General features: G+C 38.4%; 1 protein-coding gene across 3 annotated transcripts in view; it reads right to left on the bottom strand.

Moving 5' to 3' along the window:
* Window positions 1-22,053, bottom strand: part of LOC126336747 (protein bric-a-brac 1-like) — a 174,579-nt gene that overhangs the window by 70,679 nt on the left and 81,847 nt on the right. The window contains exon 5 of one of the 3 annotated variants that reach the window (XM_050000748.1): window positions 577-5,892. The exons of the other annotated variants lie outside the window; for them this stretch is intronic. Coding sequence (XP_049856705.1) covers window positions 5,525-5,892 — 368 coding nt within the window. The 3' untranslated portion in view covers window positions 577-5,524. Of the gene's footprint in view, window positions 1-576; window positions 5,893-22,053 lie in introns of those variants that run through there. 3 annotated transcript variants of the gene reach the window in all.

The raw sequence follows: 22,053 nt of genomic DNA, 5'->3' as shown, positions 1-22,053 counted from the left end.
AGAAATTTATAAGATGCACAGCAAATCTGTGCATTGTTATTACTGAGAAATAAAAATGTGTATTCTGAACAAAAATGGCAACTAAACTAATTAGTTTAACTGTTGCTCAAGGGTGGGAGATTTAATCATTTCTTGCTCCTTAAATAGAATACATAAAGGAATGCATCTCTTTGTTCCATTGTAGAGCTGATTTACACATAATTATTGGACAACTTGTCTCTGGAACTAGGAAACATTTTTCCTCTCATATAGTTTCACTGACCTTGCAATATCTGACCTGTCATGGCAACAACAAGGAGTAAAAATCAAACAGAACTGTCCCTGTGGTGCAAATAATTTACATCTTGCTTAATTGGAAAATAAATTGTGAACTGTATGTTATGATATTATAAAGTTAAAAAGTATACTACTCATTTAGATAACTATGTCTCACTTTTTTTAAGGACAAACTGATGGTGTCTTTCATATACAGGCTACTGGGTTTGTACAAAACAATAGATCTCAATTTCACATGGTTTTATCCACATCTCATTATGCCGTGAATGGGAACAAAATAACTTCATAATTGTAACATACTTTGAATGCAGCATGATAGTTCAGGAGGAGGAGGAGGAGGAGGAGGAGGAGGAGATTAGTGTTTAAGGTCCCGTTGACATCAAGGTCATGAGGTACAAGTTCGGATTAGAGAAGGATGGGGAAGGGAATCGGCCATGCTCTTTCAAAGGAATCATCTTGGCATTTACCTCACGCAATTTTGGCAAATCGCTAAAACCCTGAATCTGGATGCCCGGACCTGTGTTTGAACCGACGTCCTCCCCAATATGAGTCCAGAGTGCTAAACACTGAGCCACCCCACTTGGTCAGAATTATAGCTATGCAGAAATGGAATGCAACCTTGCAACAAGAGTGAACATCATTAAAGGTAGATAAGTGAATACATAACAGTAACAGTGCAATAATATGAAGTATCACAAACAACTTTATGTAAATCTCAATAACTAAACTCTACTTTCTACAAAATCACAAGTGGCAACTGTAATGCAGGAAAAAAGAGAGAAAAAAACGTGTGTAAATTTCAAATTAAGGCAAGCAGGAACACTTAGAATCTTCATTTAAGAATGTTGGACATTCCAACTATCACACTTACAATTCTTCAGGTATGGTGCTGCTGCCTCAAAGCTCCAGTTGAAACATGTAATTTCCTGTGTGACACAACACTTCATTTTGGTGAAGCTCTTGAGATCAATACAAAAAGTGTTGCCATTTCTATCTCTGTGACATAATACATTATTTACCGTTTAATTTTGGCCATATGATTTCTTGTATAATTTATCACAAAACATCTTTTTTAAATGCAACAGCCATAGAATTTTTCATAGATTTCTCATAAGTCAACCAACCAATATTAGAAATTCAAGATTATCAACTAAATAGTTAATATTAAAAGAAAAATTTTCAACTGGAAAACAACAGTTAGAGAAGACATACAAGTAGTAATAACAAAATACATAATAATAGGAACACTTCTATATCGACATTTCCACTGAAGATGTTTAGGCATTTGAGTTAACAAATATTTCAAGGAGGAACAGCACACTTCAAATCAATTAATTATTAATAAAAAGATAGAAACTTAAATTCCCTTAGTGTTTCTTTCTTACACTTGTGGACAGACTAAGTGATAGTGCACAAATTCTATAAACAAATATGTCAAATAAATTGGAAATGTATGCAAAGTATATTTGTAATATGTATTCTTTTCAGTCTTTTTCTGCAGACAAGCTGCTTAGGACCAAGAAATTCTATTATAAAACATATTCTTTGTCCTAATTTTTCATTTACTTTGGACATACACCTTCAGTGAAATTTAATTCGTCTCAAGACACAAGAGTATGGTGTTTCAGCACATATAAAACTTCTTGTTTCACATGTAATAAATATTATATACCAAATGACAACTTACTGAATAAAAGTTAACAGAAGTCTAGCATTATGATGTTCGGTAAACAACACTTCTTGCAACAAACAAATTAATGTGTCCTCCCTGTTTCAATTTTACAACAACTTCTATTCTACTTTTTTGTTTTTAAATCAAAAGGTTGCTGCCAATTAACCTTGACAGCAGTTAACTAAATATTAACATGAAAAGCACCATTTTCTTTCTTCTCTCTAATGAGCATATAATCACACATCCATATACTTACATAACATACTCATGTTTTCCATGACATATTAAATAACAGCATACTCAGGAACTCCACTAATTTCACTAACTTCAACTTATAAGTTGTTCATTAACATAACAACTAACAGCCTAGTATACACACATGTATCACACATTTTACTCTAAAATCTAATCTGCAAGCAAGCCGTGTCACATAAATCTGATTTCTATCTTTCAATCACATTAATGCAAATGAAGCATTTTATAATACCCTCATCTTAAAATGCCTTTATACACAGGGCACCTCTGTGAAATGATTCTTATATACTAAGTTACCCCAAAAGCCTAGGCCTTGCACACATTAAATCTAGCACACAAAAAGCGCTTATAAAAATAATTTAAAATCAATCTATTGCACAATCAACTGCCAAGTTTCTCAATGAATAGGGCTTTTGTCATCACATTTCAAAGTTAGGAAGTTACTTTTGTGGCTAAGGATTGCAACATTAAAATAAAACAAAGGCAAAATATGTACAGTTTTTTTTAAACTTACTTGCAAATGGACGGAAATACCTAGAGTTCTTTATACCAACTTAATTAAGCAATAAAAGCAAATAATATAGTTTTGAATATGTTAAATATTTATTTTGAGAGTAAAATGAAATTTCAATGTTAAACATGTAAGTTCTGAGCATGCAAGTTCCAGAATAAATAACAGAATGAGGCAGCTTTTTTGTTATTATACTATACAATTTCATTTAAGGAAACTCTGAAATTACAGAAAGTTTACTGAAATCTTTTGTGAATTGAGCAAATGGTCTTACAGAGTGCATTTATAGCTATGTTGTCAATAAGTATATTGAAAAATATGTTGCACTGAATAAATTACTTGCTACAAGTACAAAAGAAGGCAATGAAAAAAAATCATGAGTTCTCAAGGGTGAAGCAATGTGAGGCAGTGCAAAACTGGATAATTACCAGAACACTAAAAATATATACGTCTGTGAATTTGGAAGTGAGTGTCTGTGTTGTACAGCAATGAACCGATCTAAATCAGGGTATTCCATAAAATCATGTAGTTTATAGTTTCAAATGTGACAAAGGAGAGGGAAAGGAAGCTAAACTGAACCAAATCCTTAATAGTGAGTATTTATGAAATAAGGACATGATTTAATGTGCATTATAACTCATTGTTTATAAACGGATCCTATATTTGTATAATGTTATCTACTTCCAGTGTTTTTCACTAACAGAATGGGTTAGAGAAGTAGTAAATTATGATGTGTGGTTAAAATCCAGTATTTTTATTTCTTTTACACATATTCAGAAACAGACATGTCAATACTGACAATGGTTACAAGATCTAACCCACCTTTATTTATCTGACACAGTTACTAGGACTTTTCAAAAAATTTTATCTTTTGAAATGAGATTTTTTTATACCTCTGGAATAGTAAGTAGTATTACACCATTGTCATTTTCATGTTAGAAAGGTCATGACATAGGTGTTTAATGTACAAGAGAGTTGGGCTTTATATGGGTGCGAAGCACACCAGGCACTGGAAAAACACTGCCTTATACAACAGACCCTAGCACAGTGACTTTGTACTAAGCCTTACTCCAAGGAAAAGAGGATTTTCCAGCAATAGCGAAACTGTTGCATGACGAGATACAATTTTGACTTGCCAGCCTCCACAAAATATGATTCTCCAAAACCTATTATAAACTGCTCAATTATTTTGATGAATTAATTAGTGAGTTTGATGAATTAATTAGTGCAAGATGAGAGAGGGGAAACAGGGATGGGAGGGGGGGGGGAGAGAGAGAGAGAGAGAGAGAGAGAGAGAGAGAGAGAAAGAGAGAGAGGGGGGGGGGGGTGTTTCTATTCACTCATGGAATATATAGATATTCCCCTTTTAAGTAGATGAAATTCAGTTTCACTGCTGTTAAGTTACTTTTATTCTCGTCGTATCTTTGGAACCACAGTGAAAATTAACGATCCATTACTAGCAATTACTCAGTCATTTCTCAGCCACATTTATTTTCATAGTGAAGAATAAAAGGAGAATGGTGGCAGGGAAGACGGAGGTAGTAAACAAATAATGCGAGTTTCGCGGGAGTGGTAAATTGTGATGCTCAGTATTCTTATTCTTTCTCAGTATTCTTTCTCTTAAATGTGTTAGGTGCAGACAAATCAATATCATGAATATGTTATACAAAGAAACCCATTATTACTAATCTGACACAGTAAAATGCTGTACTTAATTTTAGTAATCTATAAACTATGTACTCCTCTCAGAAGTTCTCTTATGTCTCCCTTTCACATTAACAATTTAAGAAAATTGTTCATTATTGCAAAAAATGCATTTAAGTGATAATGACACAATTTAGTAAATCATTCCTGCTATATAAAATATAATCTATTCCTGGTTTCCATTTTACCCCAACATTCAACTCAATTGTTTTGGCTTTATCCCTGTCCAAACAATTTTAAATGTGGTACAAAATGGTATGCTATGGGTATTTGAAGAGAAAGAAGTAATTTTTGTTTTCACAGGGAAACACTGGCATACCTGTGAATCTGCGTAGCTAGCTGAATCTCACTTACTAGGTAATCTGATGGCAATTTTGTCTGACTGTTAGATAAATACATTTTACAACAGAATAAAGCCCTATTCATTGAAACACAAGCACATTGTATAAAGCTCTGAAACATTAACTGGCAAATCATAGAACATCTGCTCTTATTTAAAACACGTTGGACATCACATAAAATATGTACATCTTTCACGCATGGACTGAGATTGCTCATAACATAAGATGCAATAAAAATCACTTAGGATCTGCACATTCTTAAGTGCTATCATCTAAACATTATATAAACATTCACTATAAAATTACAATATGCATATGTACAAATACATACATGCAGTTTGTGTAAATTTACACAAACAACCCAGAGTATTTAAAACAATGGCTTCAATAGGCAAGCTCACAAAATATTGTTATAAGAAATATATAACAAACCACCTTTCAACATGGGCTTTAATAAAATAATTTAACAGGTAATATATTTATCTGCGTCTAATTGTACGTCATGAAAATCATAACTGCAGCCATAGAAATTAATTTTGTGGTATTAAAATTCTATATACAAATATTGTATTTAGAGGTAGATTGTCTTCTCCCTTTCATATCTGGAGGTTTCATTTTCTGTAAAAATTTAAAAACCGTGAAGGCAGTTTACGTCATTTTTTTAATCAAAGTGTCTGCACAGCTTGGTTAACCAACAGGAGAAACAAATATTTATACTTTTCTATTTTTCTGTGCCTATACCACAACATCTATAATCAAGACTTGTTACAAGAAGCAAGTAGCCTTTCTCCCACGTAACACAAGGTTTCTTTTCAAGCCCCTGTTAGCTGTGTCGATTTTTGTAACACAACTTTTCCACTGCTCTTCAAATTCGGCTGCTGGCAAACTACTGAAAAAATGAAGAACTTCTCGGATGAGCTGGATTTTGTGAATGTTAAATTGTCTCTTGCCCATCTTTCCATTGACATTGCACAGGATACGTTCCTCAGTCGTAAAAAGAATCTTCATAAGGTCGCAGGCAAGTTGTTCAAGTGTGCGAGCTTTGGCCCAAGTCGCAAGGACCTGGGCGCGTGGCAGGAGACAGGCGTAGGGCAGCTTCTGGTACGGGAGGACCAGGTCCGACCCAGCTTCTCCTGCGCACGCCACACAACACACATGGACGTTAGCCCCAAGTCCATCCACACATTCCTTGCATTCTCACAACTCAATACTTGTTTGTTAAGCCAATAAGGACTTTTAGTTTACTAAATGTTCACACAAATAGACACACATATATATACACACACAAAACATTTTACTACACTAATAAGGAAGATTATGTTGCTCTTAAAGTTGCAATTTAGTTGAGAAATTTGTTTGAAATAACACAAAATGTAAATTGCAGTATTACACACTTTTGGAGCCACAGACTACATCGGTTACTGGTACATATAATATGAACTGTGCCACAGATCAAAACAATATTTAGTATGAACGTCTATATTATGAAGTAGGCAAAGGATTAAGTTCTGAAATAAAGGGTTGTAGAGGCTGAACATAAGGAAATAAGCTTTTCAATTGCAATCAAAGGTGACTCCCACAAGCTTCTCACCACTAACTTCTTGACACAAAAGATGGAAATACATAATAAAATTCAATCACAAAACACTAAACAAAACAGCCAAAACTAAAAGTTTATAGTTTTCAAAGAACTAATGTAGAAATGGGAGAAGATTTAGGAAAAAGATATGTTACTATGCAAGATCAAAAGCCAATGGACACAGAGGAAAATAGGTATGGACTTAATTTACTGAACTAACAACTGACAATTTGGAAAAGTCATAAACTTTCTTCTGTCTGGCTGATTGTGTGTAATCAGTCATTCAGTTCAATGGAAGTCCTGAATAATTGATCCACACTAAGGCAACAATAACACAAACATCTGTTGACTATAGGAATCAAATGTGTATTGAAATTGTGTCTTAATTTATTATTTTATGTGGAGAATTAATTACTACTTATTACTGTGTTACTTTAATCTCTATTTGATTTTAACTACTACTTTGAGAGCAGACACCTGCCATATTACTAACTATCCTGACATTTGACCCTTTTCCACTTTCGTAGGTGTCCCAGAATAACTTATGTATCATGATCTTATGTTCTAGCCGATCTCAGTTCTCCTTTAGAGAGAAATTTTTTTTATTTTTTTTTATTTATTTATATATATTTTTTTTTACTCCTGCAATTCAATTTTAATTTGACAAAGTATTTAGTTCATATGTTTCCATGGTTTCAAGAAAATTATTATTTTGGTGCATAAATATTTCTGACTTACTTTTTACATATGTAAAAAATGTTCAGCTCATTTATTACCACTGAAATGTTTTGAATATGAAGTGAGACAAACAAGCAAACTAGCCACATCAAATGCAGCAGATATTCTTGTATCTACAAAGGTGAAAAATATACTTTGCAGCCACTGTGTAACAACAATGCTACTCTGCAGCAAATATGGCCCCCAGATCATTCATTCACTTCTCACATATATACGACAACATAATAAGTTTTAGTTCACTTTTGGTGATCTTCTAATGTTATTTAACTCAAAATATTCATTATTACTTCTCTTAAAAGTTTCATGTATAATGGTCTGATTGATTGTTAACAATTTAATTCAGACGATCAGGTCAGTGTAATTTGAAATATGTGTTATGTTCTCTTTCCTATTATTTTATTGAGTTTTGCCACTTAAAATAATTAATTTCCAAGTAAATCAGTACTGCATCTTTTAAACAGTGCCATCATACAATGTACTAAGTACATCAAGTGCAATTACTGCATGGACTGAAGTGTAAATGGCAATTTCTGCTAAAAATTAATGTTTGTGTATGCAGATATATATATAAAATAGAAAGAAACTTCCACATGTGAAAAATATATTAAAAACAAAGATTACAAGACTTACCAAGCGGGAAAGCGCCGGTAGATATGCACAATAAATAAAACACACAAACACACACACGGAATTTCTAACTTTTGCAACCGACGGTTGCTTCTTCAGGAAAGAGGGAAGGAGAGGGAAAGACGAAAGGATGTGGGTTTTAAGGGAGAGGGTAAGGAGTCATTCCAATCCCGGGAGCAGAAAGACTTCCCTTAGGGGAAAAAAGGACAGGTGTACACTCGCGCGCGCACACACACACACACACACACACACACACACACACACATATGTGCGGATGGATGGATGGATGGATGGATGGAGGACAGGTGTACACTCGCGCACTCACACACGCACTCACACACACACACACACACACACACACACACACACACACACATATGTGCGGATGGATATGTGTGTGTGTGTGTGTGTGTGTGTGTGTGTGTGTGTGTGTGTGTGTGTGTGTGTGTGTGTGTGTGTGTGTGTGCGCACGAGTGTACACCTGTCCTTTCTTCCCCCTAAGGGAAGTCTTTCTGCTCCCGGGATTGGAATGACTCCTTACCCTCTCCCTTAAAACCCACATCCTTTCGTCTTTCCCTCTCCTTCCCTCTTTCCTGAAGAAGCAACCGTCGGTTGCGAAAGCTAGAAATTCTGTGTGTGTGTTTTATTTATTGTGCCTATCTACCGGCACTTTCCCACTTGGTAAGTCTTGGAATCTTTATATATAAAGATGTGTGAAATAGCAATAAATAGATTAAATTGAAGAAGACTGTTTTGCTGCAACCAGTCAAATAAAGTCTAGTCACAGAGCCATGGAGCAATTTGTTAACACCAAATTTTTTCAACAAATTGTGAAAGAAATTGTAATAGAGATGCACGTGACATCAGAGGAATGTACAAAACAGTGTGAGGAAAAATGTTTTTACTACTTATTCAAACACTTTTGGTACATCTCATTCAGGTCCACTACCAATAAGTGACAGGTGACAGCACAAAGTTAGTGGCTGGACACTGAAATTTCATTGATATGTGTGGTCAGAATACATTTCTTTCAGCACATCACCACCACCACCACCACAGGCATGGTGCAAAACTACCAGCATCATATTTTGATAGACGTCTACACATGACTAAAATGTTTTAACTGATTTAAAAAACACATTCCAACAGCTTTATAGGCTGTGGGTTATAACTAACATTCCAGCTGAAACACTGTAAAAGAAAGAAGCACTAATCAGAATGATGTGAAATTTGAATGGGATATTATTAAGAAAGGGGGGAATTTTATTGGGAGGGGGGAATTGACAATGATTTTTTTCCACTAGGTGGCACTGTAAGTGTCATAACATAAATAGGTACAAATGCAGATGAATCACAATGTGGTGGCTACAGTGTGAAATGCACGAATTGGACATTCAAAAATTGTGGCACTGCTAGTTAGGTAAGCCCATCCAATGTCACAAACATTTGTCTTACTGGCAGGTAAGCATGAAATGGGGTAATTCTGTATGGATAGCAATACAGGATGTTTTTGTTGAGTTTTATGCACCCATGTCCAAAACTGGGGTAATTCCCCGGGCACTGCATGTTTGCAACCCACTGTTCGACCCCTCCAGCAATGCTGTGGCCACGTCATCTATTGATGCCAGATCAAGTGTTTTCCTACCTGTGCCACAATGCACTTCAAATGACCTGTATTTTGAAATTTTGTTAACGTTTTCCTCCAGATCCTTGGCAAACATTGGACCAACACCTTTTTTCATATGCTTAAATGTCCGGAATTTCTGCAGAGTTGTTGGCACAGAGTCATAGTTCTTGTAAAAGAGCTTCAGCAGCTACACATGATCCTGCATTCAGAAAGTCATGAAGTGTGTCTCAGATGCAAACTGATGAACAACCACATACTCTGCATTTTTTATTTAGCGTATTCTGCCAGTTACAGAAGAATCTAGTGGTAAATTTTTGTTTCCTTAATGTTTGCTACTGCTTTGATAATATTCCGTTCAAATTTGACGTCATTCTGAACAGTGGTTATTTTTCTACAGCATTTTGAAGCTTAAACTTTAATTATAATTGCCCTGTACAGTGACAGAACTAAATCATAACCAATGCAGAGCAGTTTGAAGGCGAACAAAGGTACTTCATTCTTTCTTTTTCCTTATTTTAAAATAGTACACACTGTTTTTTTCACAGACCCCTTGTAATTTTAATTTGTAGTTTTTCAATTACAGATACAGGGTGTTTCAAAAATGACCGGTATATTTGAAACGGCAATAAAAACTAAATGAGCAGCGATAGAAATACACCGTTTGTTGCAATATGCTTGGGACAACAGTACATTTTCAGGCGGACAAACTTTCGAAAATACAGTAGTTACAATTTTCAACAACAGATGGCGCTGCAAGTGATGTTAAAGATATAGAAGACAACGCAGTCTGTGGGTGCGGCATTCTGTACGTCGTCTTTCTGCTGTAAGCGTGTGCTGTTCACAACGTGCGAGTGTGCTGTGGACAACATGGTTTATTCCTTAGAACAGAGGATTTTTCTGGTGTTGGAATTCCACCGCCTAGAACACAGTGTTGTTGCAACAAGACGAAGTTTTCAACGGAGGTTTAATGTAACCAAAGGACCGAAAAGCGATACAATAAAGGATCTGTTTGAAAAATTTCAACGGACTGGGAACGTGACGGATGAACGTGCTGGAAAGGTAGGGCAACCGCGTACGGCAACCACAGAGGGCAACACGCAGCTAGTGCAGCAGGTGATCCAACAGCGGCCTCGGATTTCCGTTCGCCGTGTTGCAGCTGCGGTCCAAATGACGCCAACGTCCACGTATCGTCTCATGCGCCATAGTTTAGACCTCTATCCATACAAAATTCAAACGCGGCAATCCCTTAGCGCCGCTACCATTGCTGCACGAGAGACATTCGCTAAAGATATAGTGCACAGGATTGATGACAGCGATATGCATGTGGGCAGCATTTGGTTTACTGACAAAGCTGACTTTTTACCTGGACAGCTTCGTCAATAAACAGAACTGGCGCATATGGGGAACCGAAAAGCACCATGTTGCAGTCCCATTGTCCCTGCATCCTCAAAAAGTACTGGTCTGGGCTGCCATTTCTTCCAAAGGAATCATTGGCCCATTTTTCAGATCCGAAACGATTACTGCATCACGCTATCTGGACATTCTTCGTGAATTTGTGGCGGTACAAACTGCCTTAGATGACACTGCAAACACCTCGTGGTTTATGCAAGATGGTGCCCGGCCACATCGCACGACCGACGTCTTTAATTTCCTGAATGAATATTTCGATGATCGTGTGACTGCTTTGGGCTATCCGAAACATACAGGAGGCGGCGTGGATTGGCCTCCCTATTCGCCAGACATGAACCCCTGTGACTTCTTTCCGTGGGGACACTTGAAAGACCAGGTGTACTGCCAGAATCCAGAAACAATTTAACAGCTGAAGCAGTACATCTCATCTGCATGTGAAGCCATTCCGCCAGACACGTTGTCAAAGGTTTCGGGTAATTTCATTCAGAGACTACGCCATATTATTGCTACGCATGGTGGATATGTGGAAAATATCGTACTATGGAGTTTCCCAGACCGCAGCGCCATCTGTTGTTGACAATTATAACTACTGTAATTTCGAAAGTTTGTCTGCCTGAAAATGTACTGTTGTCCCAAGCATATTGCAACAAACGGTGTATTTCTATCGCTACCCGTTTAGTTTGTATTGCCGTTTCAAATATACCGGTCATTTTTGAAACACCCTGTATATACAGCAGTATAAACCTTTAAATTTGACTGACTCACAAAAACAAATCGTGTTGTAGAAATAACAAATGTTTACTTCTACCCACAGAGGAGGCTTCAGGCAAGTGTGGTTAAAAATGTTTTCTGATTTGTGTGAACATGGGTGTCCTTGAGCTAATGTGAAAATTGAATCTAATTGAATCATAAAATTGACGTGGTGTATCCCTAACGAAAGAATTTCATCTGTGAGGCTATACATCTTTCTGGGGAAGCATTACACACACAAATTTATAATACAGAACTCCCATAGCCTCCAACATTTCTAACTACAACAGAGCTTTCCAGAACCTCAAATTCAGACATTACAATAGTTCACATGAAGCAACATCTGATTTGGTTCATACATAGTTGTTGGTTAACTCCCTGGATTCAATTGTTGTTTAACTCCCTGGATTCATGTGCAGTGTTCCATTTCATGTAGAACATGAAATGTACTTATCTATCACTAAAGAGGAAGCCAAAACAAATACGGCAGTAAATTAATAATTATCAACAGGGTGATTAACCACCAGAGCTACAGTCTATCCAGATTCATTTATAAATGTACACGAAGAATTTCCTAGAATAGTTCTTGAGTATCCTGCCATGTGGCATTGTTTAAAGGTTATGATATTTCGATAAGCCAACTCCTTGATGTCTACAGATGTTCCTGATTACTGGGTGATATCTGCTGGGTGCCGCCTTTAATTACCCTCCCTCCACCTCCAGCCAGTGCCTCCGGGCATGGACCCGATGCGGTGGTGGCGGGAAGTGCGGCATCAGACATTGATCCAGGGTCTTAAGTAGCACCAGGGCCAGAGTTGGGCACAGATCTCTGCTGGCTTAGAGACGATGCTTCTTCGTCTTCTTCAGCTGTCGGGACAGAAGCACACCTCCACACAGACTGCTGTTACGTTCTCATGACACCCAGGGCTACATCCCATAGCTTTCTTAATCAAAAACTGTTGTCATTATTGGATCATCATGCAGTCTAATCTCTACAACTTCTTTGAAAATACAGTCCCGGATGGTACTGGATTGTTGCAACAGTTTGGTGTCATCATAATTCATGGTATGTCCACAGGAGATGCAACGCTCTGCTAAAGCGGACTTCATCAGTTGAACATTGTCTGTGTGGCATTTATGCTCAGCGTGTCTCCCCTCTACTGTCCGTATAGTCTGGCCTACATACATTTTCCCACATTGGCAACGGATGTGGTAGACTCCCAGCTTCCGGAGTTCTAGGTCATCCTTCACTGATCCCAATAAGGTTTCTGTCTTAGCTGGGGGGCAGAACAAGCTCATGGTGTGTTTCCAGGATATTCCTCTGATTTTTGCTGATGTGTTCCCAATGTATGGAATAATCACAGTCACAGCCGCTTTATCTTTGTCTTCAGCAGGCTGTGGTCTTGGTCTCTTTGGTTTGCAAGCACATTGTATTGGTAGTTGCAGTAACCGTTTGTATTGAACATGGCCCGTAAGTGGTGCAATTCATCTACTAAACCATCACGGTCTGCTTGGGGCACTAGTGTGATTACGACACCTTCTCATTGTGATGGGGCGAGACAGTAGGAGGCATGCAAGTACAAATCTGTATATGTCAGTTTATGGTAGATGCTGTGTCCTAGTGTGCCATCTGATCATTGTTTGATGAGCACATCCATAAATGGAAGTTGATAGTTTTCCTCTATCTCCATCATGAATTTGATATTCTGGTGCACCCACTTCAGATGTTGCAAAAAGTCTTGTAGGCGATGACATACATGTGGCCAGATTACAAGTGTATTATCTACATTGGAAAGGGGGGGGGGGGGGGGGGTTTGTACATTCCCGATTCCAGGACTTCTCCTTCAAGTGTCTCCATATTTGTTGAGATATACACAAATTAAAACAGCTTTGGTAGTGCTGGTCCACATTTTTCTCCTATGAGGCTTAGGGAGTCTCTTAGAGGCACCCTTGTGAGCAGTGATACCACGTCTTGGCTCAGTCAAAAGCAATGAACTGTGCTGAAGTTAATATGTGGTGCTGGTGTTTGCCTGAAAAGGCACTAATTCGTGTGTTGGTGTGCCAATGTTGCTAACAATTGGATGAAGAGCCATTTCTTACTTGTGGACTTTGGGTGGTCCATAAAGTCTAGTTAGCACAGCTGCTTATGGACGAACTTTCTTTGCCGTCCTCTTGTCTGAAAAAGTGTATTAGAGAAGCTCAATGTTTTTCTTCCAAACTCGGTTTGTAGGATTATCTTCAGTTATCCTGTATGTGTTATCCTCTAATAGGTCATACAATTTTTGTTTGTAAATGTGATGGGGTAGCAGAACAGTACAATTCCCTTTGTCTGCTGGGAGGATGACTTGTGTCAGAATCTTCTAGTTGCCGTTTACATACTTTTCTCTCTCTCTTGGCATCCAGTACCAGCTACTGCATTACTAAAGGCCCTGGATTGATGCCTGATGCCACGCTTGCCCCAACACTGCACCATGGCTGCATCTGGAGGCACCAGATGGAGGCAGTTGAAGGGAGGGGAGAAAAGATATAAAGGCATCACCCAGCAGATATTACCGAATCTTCAAGAATACCTGAACACATTCATCAGGAATGCCTCAAGATGGCATGAAGTCGGCTTGCCGACATATCGCATCATCTAGACAACACCTTCCGGCTGAATACTCGAGAAGTATTCAAGAACTTCCTACACCAGGAAAACCTAAAATCACAAGAATTTTGTTTTCAGAGGTGTAAGTTTGCCTCAATCGTCGTCATTTCTTGTACACATGTGAAATGCTGCTATACACTGTAGATGTTTTGGCATATAGAAAGAAATACACTTCACACAGTAATAGTAACTGCAAGACATGAAAATATACCTTCCATGCATGCTGATAAAAGTGTGTTATCATCATATTTTTAGTGGTGCCACTATGACAGAGAATAACACAACTAATATGATACTGAGTATTTTATAACGATACAAATACAATTTCAGAGAATTTCGGGCTAGACTTCATGCCTAATGTCTTCTTGGTTTTTAAATTGGATTGCACTTGGTTATTAATGCTGGTCTTTCAATGGCTTTCATTGTTGTCAGGAATAAATACTGACATGTTGTTGCTATTATATATCAATGGAGAGTGAAACACGCCCATAGAATGTTGCAGAAATGGACTGGATAATTTTATTATGGAATCTAGCACTGGAAGACAACATCAAACCCACAACCAAATTGGACATTTGGTGATGAACTCCAATGCTCACACCATCGTTTCAATGAAAACTGCCACCACTGATGGCTATTCTAAATGGATTAACTGAAGTGTTTATTCCTTCCATGCATGCTGATAAATGTTTGTGGACATCATATTTTTAGTGGTGCCACTATGATAGAGTATTAGAACTAACATGATACTAAGTGTATTTTATAATGATACAAATATAATTTCAGAGAATTCTAGGCTAGACTTCCAACCTTGCCTACACCTTGACTTACACTACAAATCAGCCCATCAATAGAATCTACATTCCACATATTAATATAAGTGCAAAAGAATTATTGCTAGTGTTTTGCTATCTTTCTTTTTGCATATGTACTATCTCACACACTACATCATCACTATGTTACTAAACGAAGCCGACATCTGGCATAAGTAGGTTCAGTTGATCCACCTACATTGCTTCTTTATGTCTAGTGTCTACATTCACTTTATTTCCAGCAAGTAAACTTTGTTTCCATTAAAGTTGTTGTCACTGAGTTTAATGTCTGACACCTCCTTTATTACAGTGCAAAGTATGAAGCAGTGTGAGGAACAACCAATGGATACGGCATTGGATATTGAAGGATTGAGAACTGCACTGATGTAGCCTAGCAACCATAATGATTTTCCACATTTAAATGGATGCCTGATACTGTTATTTGTTTCATACACTTTGAACACACTGTGGTTTGAGCTGCAAAGAGAAATATGAACAGAATGTCTCCCACATGAGACTAACAGTAATAACTGTTCAATGTACTAAATGGTTCAGTAACATAAATCAAAATTTACCATATTATTATCATCAGATCACCTGGGTAGGTATTGCAACAAATCAAATTTACTGCAGATGTTGAATGGGAATGTTCTTTCCAGGCAAGCCAAAATGAAGAGTAGAAAGGATTTCAGTAATTCTCTACTTCAATAGCTTATGCATGCTGACTTGTATTAAATGTGTGATGTTTCCATCATCCAGAATTGAAGAGAGCTACATTGCATAATTTAATACACAGAGCCAAGGCAATTCTAACAATGACTGCCTGAGTTTAAACTGGGGCCCTTGAAGTAAGGGTTCAAGAAACACAGTTATAATAAGGATGAAACCAGAACAGTCATTGGTTACCAAACATGAAAGAGAAGATATAACACAATGTGTGAGACTGAGTATTCATCTGCACTTCCACACTGCTGTGGATCTATGTCTAACTAAATACTCTGCATATTACAAAGAGATGGTGTGGAAATGATGTTCAGACTGCTATAGAATATTAGGCACATATTATGGCTTGTGCCTTGTTGCCCCCCCCTCCCCCCCCCCCCCTCCACACACACGCGCACACACACACACACACACACACACACACACACACACACACACACACACACACACACACACACAATGAACCATGGACCTTGCTGTTGGTGGGGAGGCTAGCATGCATGCTTCAGGAATACAGATAGCTGTACTGTAGGTGCAACCACAGTAGAGGGGTGTCTATTGAGAGGCCAGACAAACGTGGTTCCTGAAGAGGGGCAGCATCCTTTTCAATAGCTTCAGACATAATGAGCAATGGTCTGGATGGCTGACTGATCTGGCCTTACATCAACCAAAATGGCCTTGTTGTGCCAATACTGCGAACGGCTGAAAGCAAGGGAAAACTACAGCTGTAATTTCTCCTGAAGGCATGCAGCTTTACTGTATGGTTAAATGATGATGGCATCCTCTTGGGTAACATATTACGGAGGTAAAGTAGTCCCCCATTTAGATCTCCAGGCTGAGACTACTCAGAAGGATGTCGTTATCAGAAGAAACAGAACCGGCATTCTACAGATTTGAGTGTGGGATGTCTGGTTCCTTAATCGGCCACGTAGGTTAGAAAATTTAAAAAGGGAAATGGATAGGATAAATCATAGCGAGTAGGCTTTCACGGCTGGCGTCTTCAGTAATTAAAACTTCTGGGCTACAAGGCCGTGTTCCAATAGTAGAAATACTTCTCCCTGACGTTTCGTTGCCAGCTGCGGGCAACATCATCTGAGGTGAGTCTACAACTAGCTGCGAATGGTGGCGCCCTCTACGCGCTCTAAACAGGACCTCCACGGCCTAGCAGCCAGTCATAGACTCACCTCAGATGATGTTGCCCACAGCTGGCAACGAAACGTCAGGGAGAAGTACTTCTACTATTGGACCACGGCCTCTTAGCTCGGAAGTTTTAATTACTGATTACAGATAGGATAAAGTTAGATACATTGGGAATTAGTGATGTTCAGTGGCCGGAGGTACAACACTTCTGGTCAGGTGAATACAGGGTTATAAATACGAAGTGAAACATAAGATGGGTAATGCAGGAGTAGGTTTAATAACGAATAAAAAAATAGGAACGCGGATAAGCTACTATGAGCGCCATAGTGAACGCATTATTATACAAGGTGGTCCATTGACAGTGACAGGGCCAAATATCTCACGAAATAAGCATCAAACGAAAAAACTACATAGAACAAAACTCGTCTAGCTTGAAGGGGGAAACCAGATGGCGCTATGGTTGGCCCGCTAGATGGCGCTGCCATAGGTAAAACGGATATCAACTGCATTTTTTTAAATAGGAACCCCCATGTTTTATTACATATTTGTGTAGTACGTAAAGAAATATGAATGTTTTAGTTGGACCACTTTTTTCGCTTTGTGATAGATGGCGCTGTAATAGTCACAAATGCATAAGTACGTGGTATCACATAACATTCCGCCAGTGTGGACGGTATATGCTTCGTGATACATTACCAGTGTTATAATGGACTGTTAACCAATTGCGGAAAAGGGTGATATTGTGTTGATGTATAGCTATTGTGATCAAAATGCCCAACGGGCGTGTGCTATGTATGCTGCTCGGTATCCTGGACGACATCATCCAAGTGTCCGGACCGTTCGCCGGATAGTTACATTATTTAAGGAAACAGGAAGTGTTCAGCCACATGTGAAACGTCAACCACGGCCTGCAACAAATTATGATGCCCAAGTAGGTGTTTTAGCTGCTGTCACGGCTAATCCGCAAATCTGTAGCACACAAATTGTGCGAGAATTGGGAATCTCAAAAACGTCGGTGTTGAGAATGCTACATCAACATTGATTGCACCTGTACCATATTTCTATGCACCAGGAATTGCATGACTTTTAATGTCATGTACAGTTCTGCCACTGGGCACAAGAGAAATTACGGCACGATGACAGATTTTTTGCACGCGTTCTCTTTAGTGACGAAGCGTCATTCACCAACAGTGGTAATGTAAACCGGCATAATATACACTATTGGGCAATGGAAAATCCACGATGGCTGCAACAAGTAGATCAGCAACCTTGGCAGTTTAATGTATGGTATGGCATTATGGGAGGAAGGATAATTGGCCCCCATTTTATCGATGGCAATCTAAATGGTGCAATGTATGCTGATTTCCTACGTAATGTTCTACTGATGGTACTACAAGATGTTTCACTGCATGACAGAATGGCGATATACTTCCAACATGATGGATGTCCGGCACATTGTTCGCGTGCAGTTGAAGTGGTACTGAACAGCATATTTCATGACAGGTGGATTGGTCGTCGAAGCACCATACCATGGCCCACACGTTCACGGGATCTGACATCCCCGGATTTCTTCCTGTGGGGAAAGTTGAAGGATATTTGCTATCGTGATCCACCGACAACGCCTGACAACATGCGTCAGCACATTGTCAATACATGTGCAAACATTATGGAAGGCGAGCTACTCGCTGTTGAGAGGAATGTCGTTACAAGTATTGCAAAATGCATTGAGGATGAAGGACATCATTTTGAGCATTTATTGCATTAATGTGGACTTACAGGTAATCACACTGTAACAGCATGCATTCTCAGAAATTATAAGTTCACAAAAGTACATTTATCACATTGGAACAACCGAAATACAATGTTCAAACGCACCTACGTTCTGTATTTTAATTTAAAAAACCTACCTGTTACCAACTGTTGGTCTAAAATTGTGAGCCATATGTTTGTGACTATTTCAGTCCCATCAATCACAAAGCGAAAAAAGTGGTCCAACTGAAACATTCATATTTCTTTACCTACTACATGAATTTGTATTAAAAAATGGGGGTTCCCATTATATACATACAAAAAACACACACGCACGCAGTTGATATCCATTTGACCAATGGCAGTACCATCTTGCGGGCCAACCATAGTGCCATCTGGTTTCCCACTTCAAGCTAGACAAGTTTCGTTCTTTGTAGTTTTTTCGTTTGACACTTATTTCGTGAGATATTTGGCCCTGTCACAATCAATGGGCCAGCCGGTAGTCTAGATAGGCATGAAGCCCATGCCTTCCACGGTAGTACAAATTTATATGCCAACTAGTCCCACAAATGGTGAAGAGATTGAGGAAATGTATGGTGTGATAAAAAAAAAAAAATTATCCAGATAGTTACAGGAGACGAAAATGTAAAAGTCATGGGGGACTGAAATTCGACAGTAGGAAAAGGAAGAGAAGGAAAAATTATAGGGACTGGGGTAAGGAATGAAAGTGTAAGCCACCTACCAGGATTTTTCACAGAGCACAACTTAATCATAGCTAACACTTGGTTAAAGAATCATGAAACAAGGTTGCATACGTGGAGGAAGCCTGGAGACACAGGAAGGTTTCAGGTAGGTTATATAATGGTAAAACAGAGATTTAGGAACCAGATGTTACATTTTAAGACATTTCCAGGGGCAGATGTGGACTCTGACCACAATTTATTGGTTATGAACAGTAAATTAAAACTGAAGAAACTGAGAATAAGGTAGGAATTTAAAAAATATGGGACCTGGATAAACAAAGAACCAGAGCTTGTAGAGAGTTTCAGAGAAAGCATTAGGGAACAACTGACAAGAACTGGGGAAAGAAATACAACAGAAAAAGAATGGGTAGCTTTGAGAGATAACATAGTGAAGGTAGCAGAGGATCAAGTAGGTGAAAAGACAGGGGCTAGTGGAAATCACTGGGTAACAGGAAAGATACTGAATTTAACTGATGAAAGGAGAAAATTTAAAAATGAAGTAAATGAAGCAGGCGAAAAGGAATACAAACAACTCAAAAATCAGACTGAGAGAAAGTGCAAAATGGCTAAGCAGGGATGGCTGGAGGACAAATGTAAGGAGTAGAAGCATATATCACTAGGGATAAGATAGGTACTGTTTACAGGAAAATTAAAGGAACCTTTGGAGGAAAGGGAACCATCTGTATGAATATCAAATCCTAAGCAAAGAAGGGAAAGCAGAAAGGTGGAAGGAGTATGTAGAGGATCTATATAAGGGTGATGTACTTCATACATGAAGATTAGACATGAGATATGATACTGCATGAAGAATTTGACAGAGCATTGAAAGATCAACGTCGAAACAAGGCCCCAGGAGTAAACGACATTCCATTAGAAATAGTGTTAGCCTTGGGTGAGCCAGACATGACAAAACTCTTCCATTTGGTGAGCAAGATGTACGAGAGAGGCGAAATACCCTCAGACTTCAAGAAGAATTCCCATCCCAAAAAAAAGCAGGTGTTGACAGGTGTGAAAATTACTGAACTATCAGTTTAATAAGTCACAGTTGCAAAATACTAACATGAATTCTTTACAGTTGAATGGAAAAACTGGTAGAAGCCGACCTCGGATAAGATTAGTTTGGATTCCATAAAAATGTTGGAACACACCAGGCAATACTGAACGTACGACTTATCTTAGAAGAAAGATTAACGAAAGTAAAACCCGCATTTCTAACATTTGTAGACTTGGAGAAAACTTTTGACAATGTAGACTGGAATTCTCTCTTTCAAATTCTGATGGTGGCAGGGGTAAAATACAGGGAGCAAAAGGCTATTTACAATTTGTACAGAAACCAAATGGCAGTTATAAGAGTCGAGGGGCATGAAAGGGAAGCACTGATTTTGAAGGGAGTGAGGCAGCATTGTAGCCTACCCCTGATGTTACTCAATCTGTATATCGAGCGAGCTGTACAGAAAACGAAAGAAAAATTAGGAGTCTGAATTAAAATCCACAGAGAAGAAATAAAAATCTTTGAGGTTTGCCAAAGACATCGTATTTCTGTCAGAGACATCAAAGGAACTGGAAGAGCAGTTGAATGGAATGTACAGTGTCTTGAAAGGAGGATATAAGATGAACATCAACAAAATCAAAATGAAGATAATGGAATGTAGTTGAAATAAATCAGATGATGCTAAGGGAATAAGGTTAGGTTTGCTATCTGGGAATCAAATAACTGATGATGGTCAAAGTGGACAGGATATAAAATTTAGACTGGCTATGGCAAGAAAAGTATTTATGATGGCAAAGAAAGTGGTTCTAAAGAAGAAAAATTTGTTAACATTGATTATAGATTTAAGTGTCAGGAAATCATTTCTGAAAGTATTTCTATGGAGTGTAGCTATATGTGAAAGTGAAACATGGATGATATTTACACAAGAAGAGAATAGAAGCTTTCGAAACATGGTGCTATAGCAGAATGCTGAAGATTAGATGGGTAGATCACAGAGATAATGAGGAGGTACTGAATAAAATTGGGGAGAAGGGGAATTTGTGGCACAACTTGACTAGAAGAAGGGATTGGTTGATAGGACTGGCTCTGATGCATCAAGGGATCACCAATCTAGTATTGGAGGGTAGTGTGGAGGGTAAAAATCATAGAGGGAGACCAAGAAATGAATACACTAAGCAGATTCAGAAGGATGTAGGATGCAGTAGTTACTCAGAGATGAAGAGGCTTGCACAGGATAGAGTAGAAAAGAGAGCTGCTTCAAACCATTCTCTGGACTGAAGTCCACAACAACAACATGGCTTGTGAAAGACAACCTCAGTCTCAGCGTGGAAAGAGAATATCAAATTTTGTGTGAAAACTATCTGAACAAATATTCAAATTTTGGCAAAATTTGTTTTGGGGCAAGTATGCTACTTGAAACAAAAAGTATTATATAAGTTTGCAGTCACAAATGATCAAGGTGAACACAAGATACAATTTTCCAAAATTAAAGGAGAGGTTGAAAATACCGCTTTAGTTGTAAATTACTTTATTGTCACACGATCGGTTTCGGACTGTTACAAGCCCATCCTCAGGTGTCGTAGCTGTGCTGTGGTTCCCCATTCTGCACTCATAGGCAGCACTCTGTGCGTGGTACACACGGCGTTCGGGGACCACAGCACAGCTACGACACCTGAGGATGGGCTTGTAACAGTCCAAAACTGGTTGGGTGAAAATAAAATAATTTATAACTGAAGCAGTATTTTCAGCCTCTGCTAT

The sequence above is a fragment of the Schistocerca gregaria genome, chromosome 2, assembly GCF_023897955.1.
Source record: "Schistocerca gregaria isolate iqSchGreg1 chromosome 2, iqSchGreg1.2, whole genome shotgun sequence".
Classification (NCBI taxonomy): domain Eukaryota; kingdom Metazoa; phylum Arthropoda; class Insecta; order Orthoptera; family Acrididae; genus Schistocerca; species Schistocerca gregaria.
The sequence above is the reverse complement of the archived record's forward strand: the minus strand, read 5'-3'. Positions and strand labels throughout refer to the sequence as shown.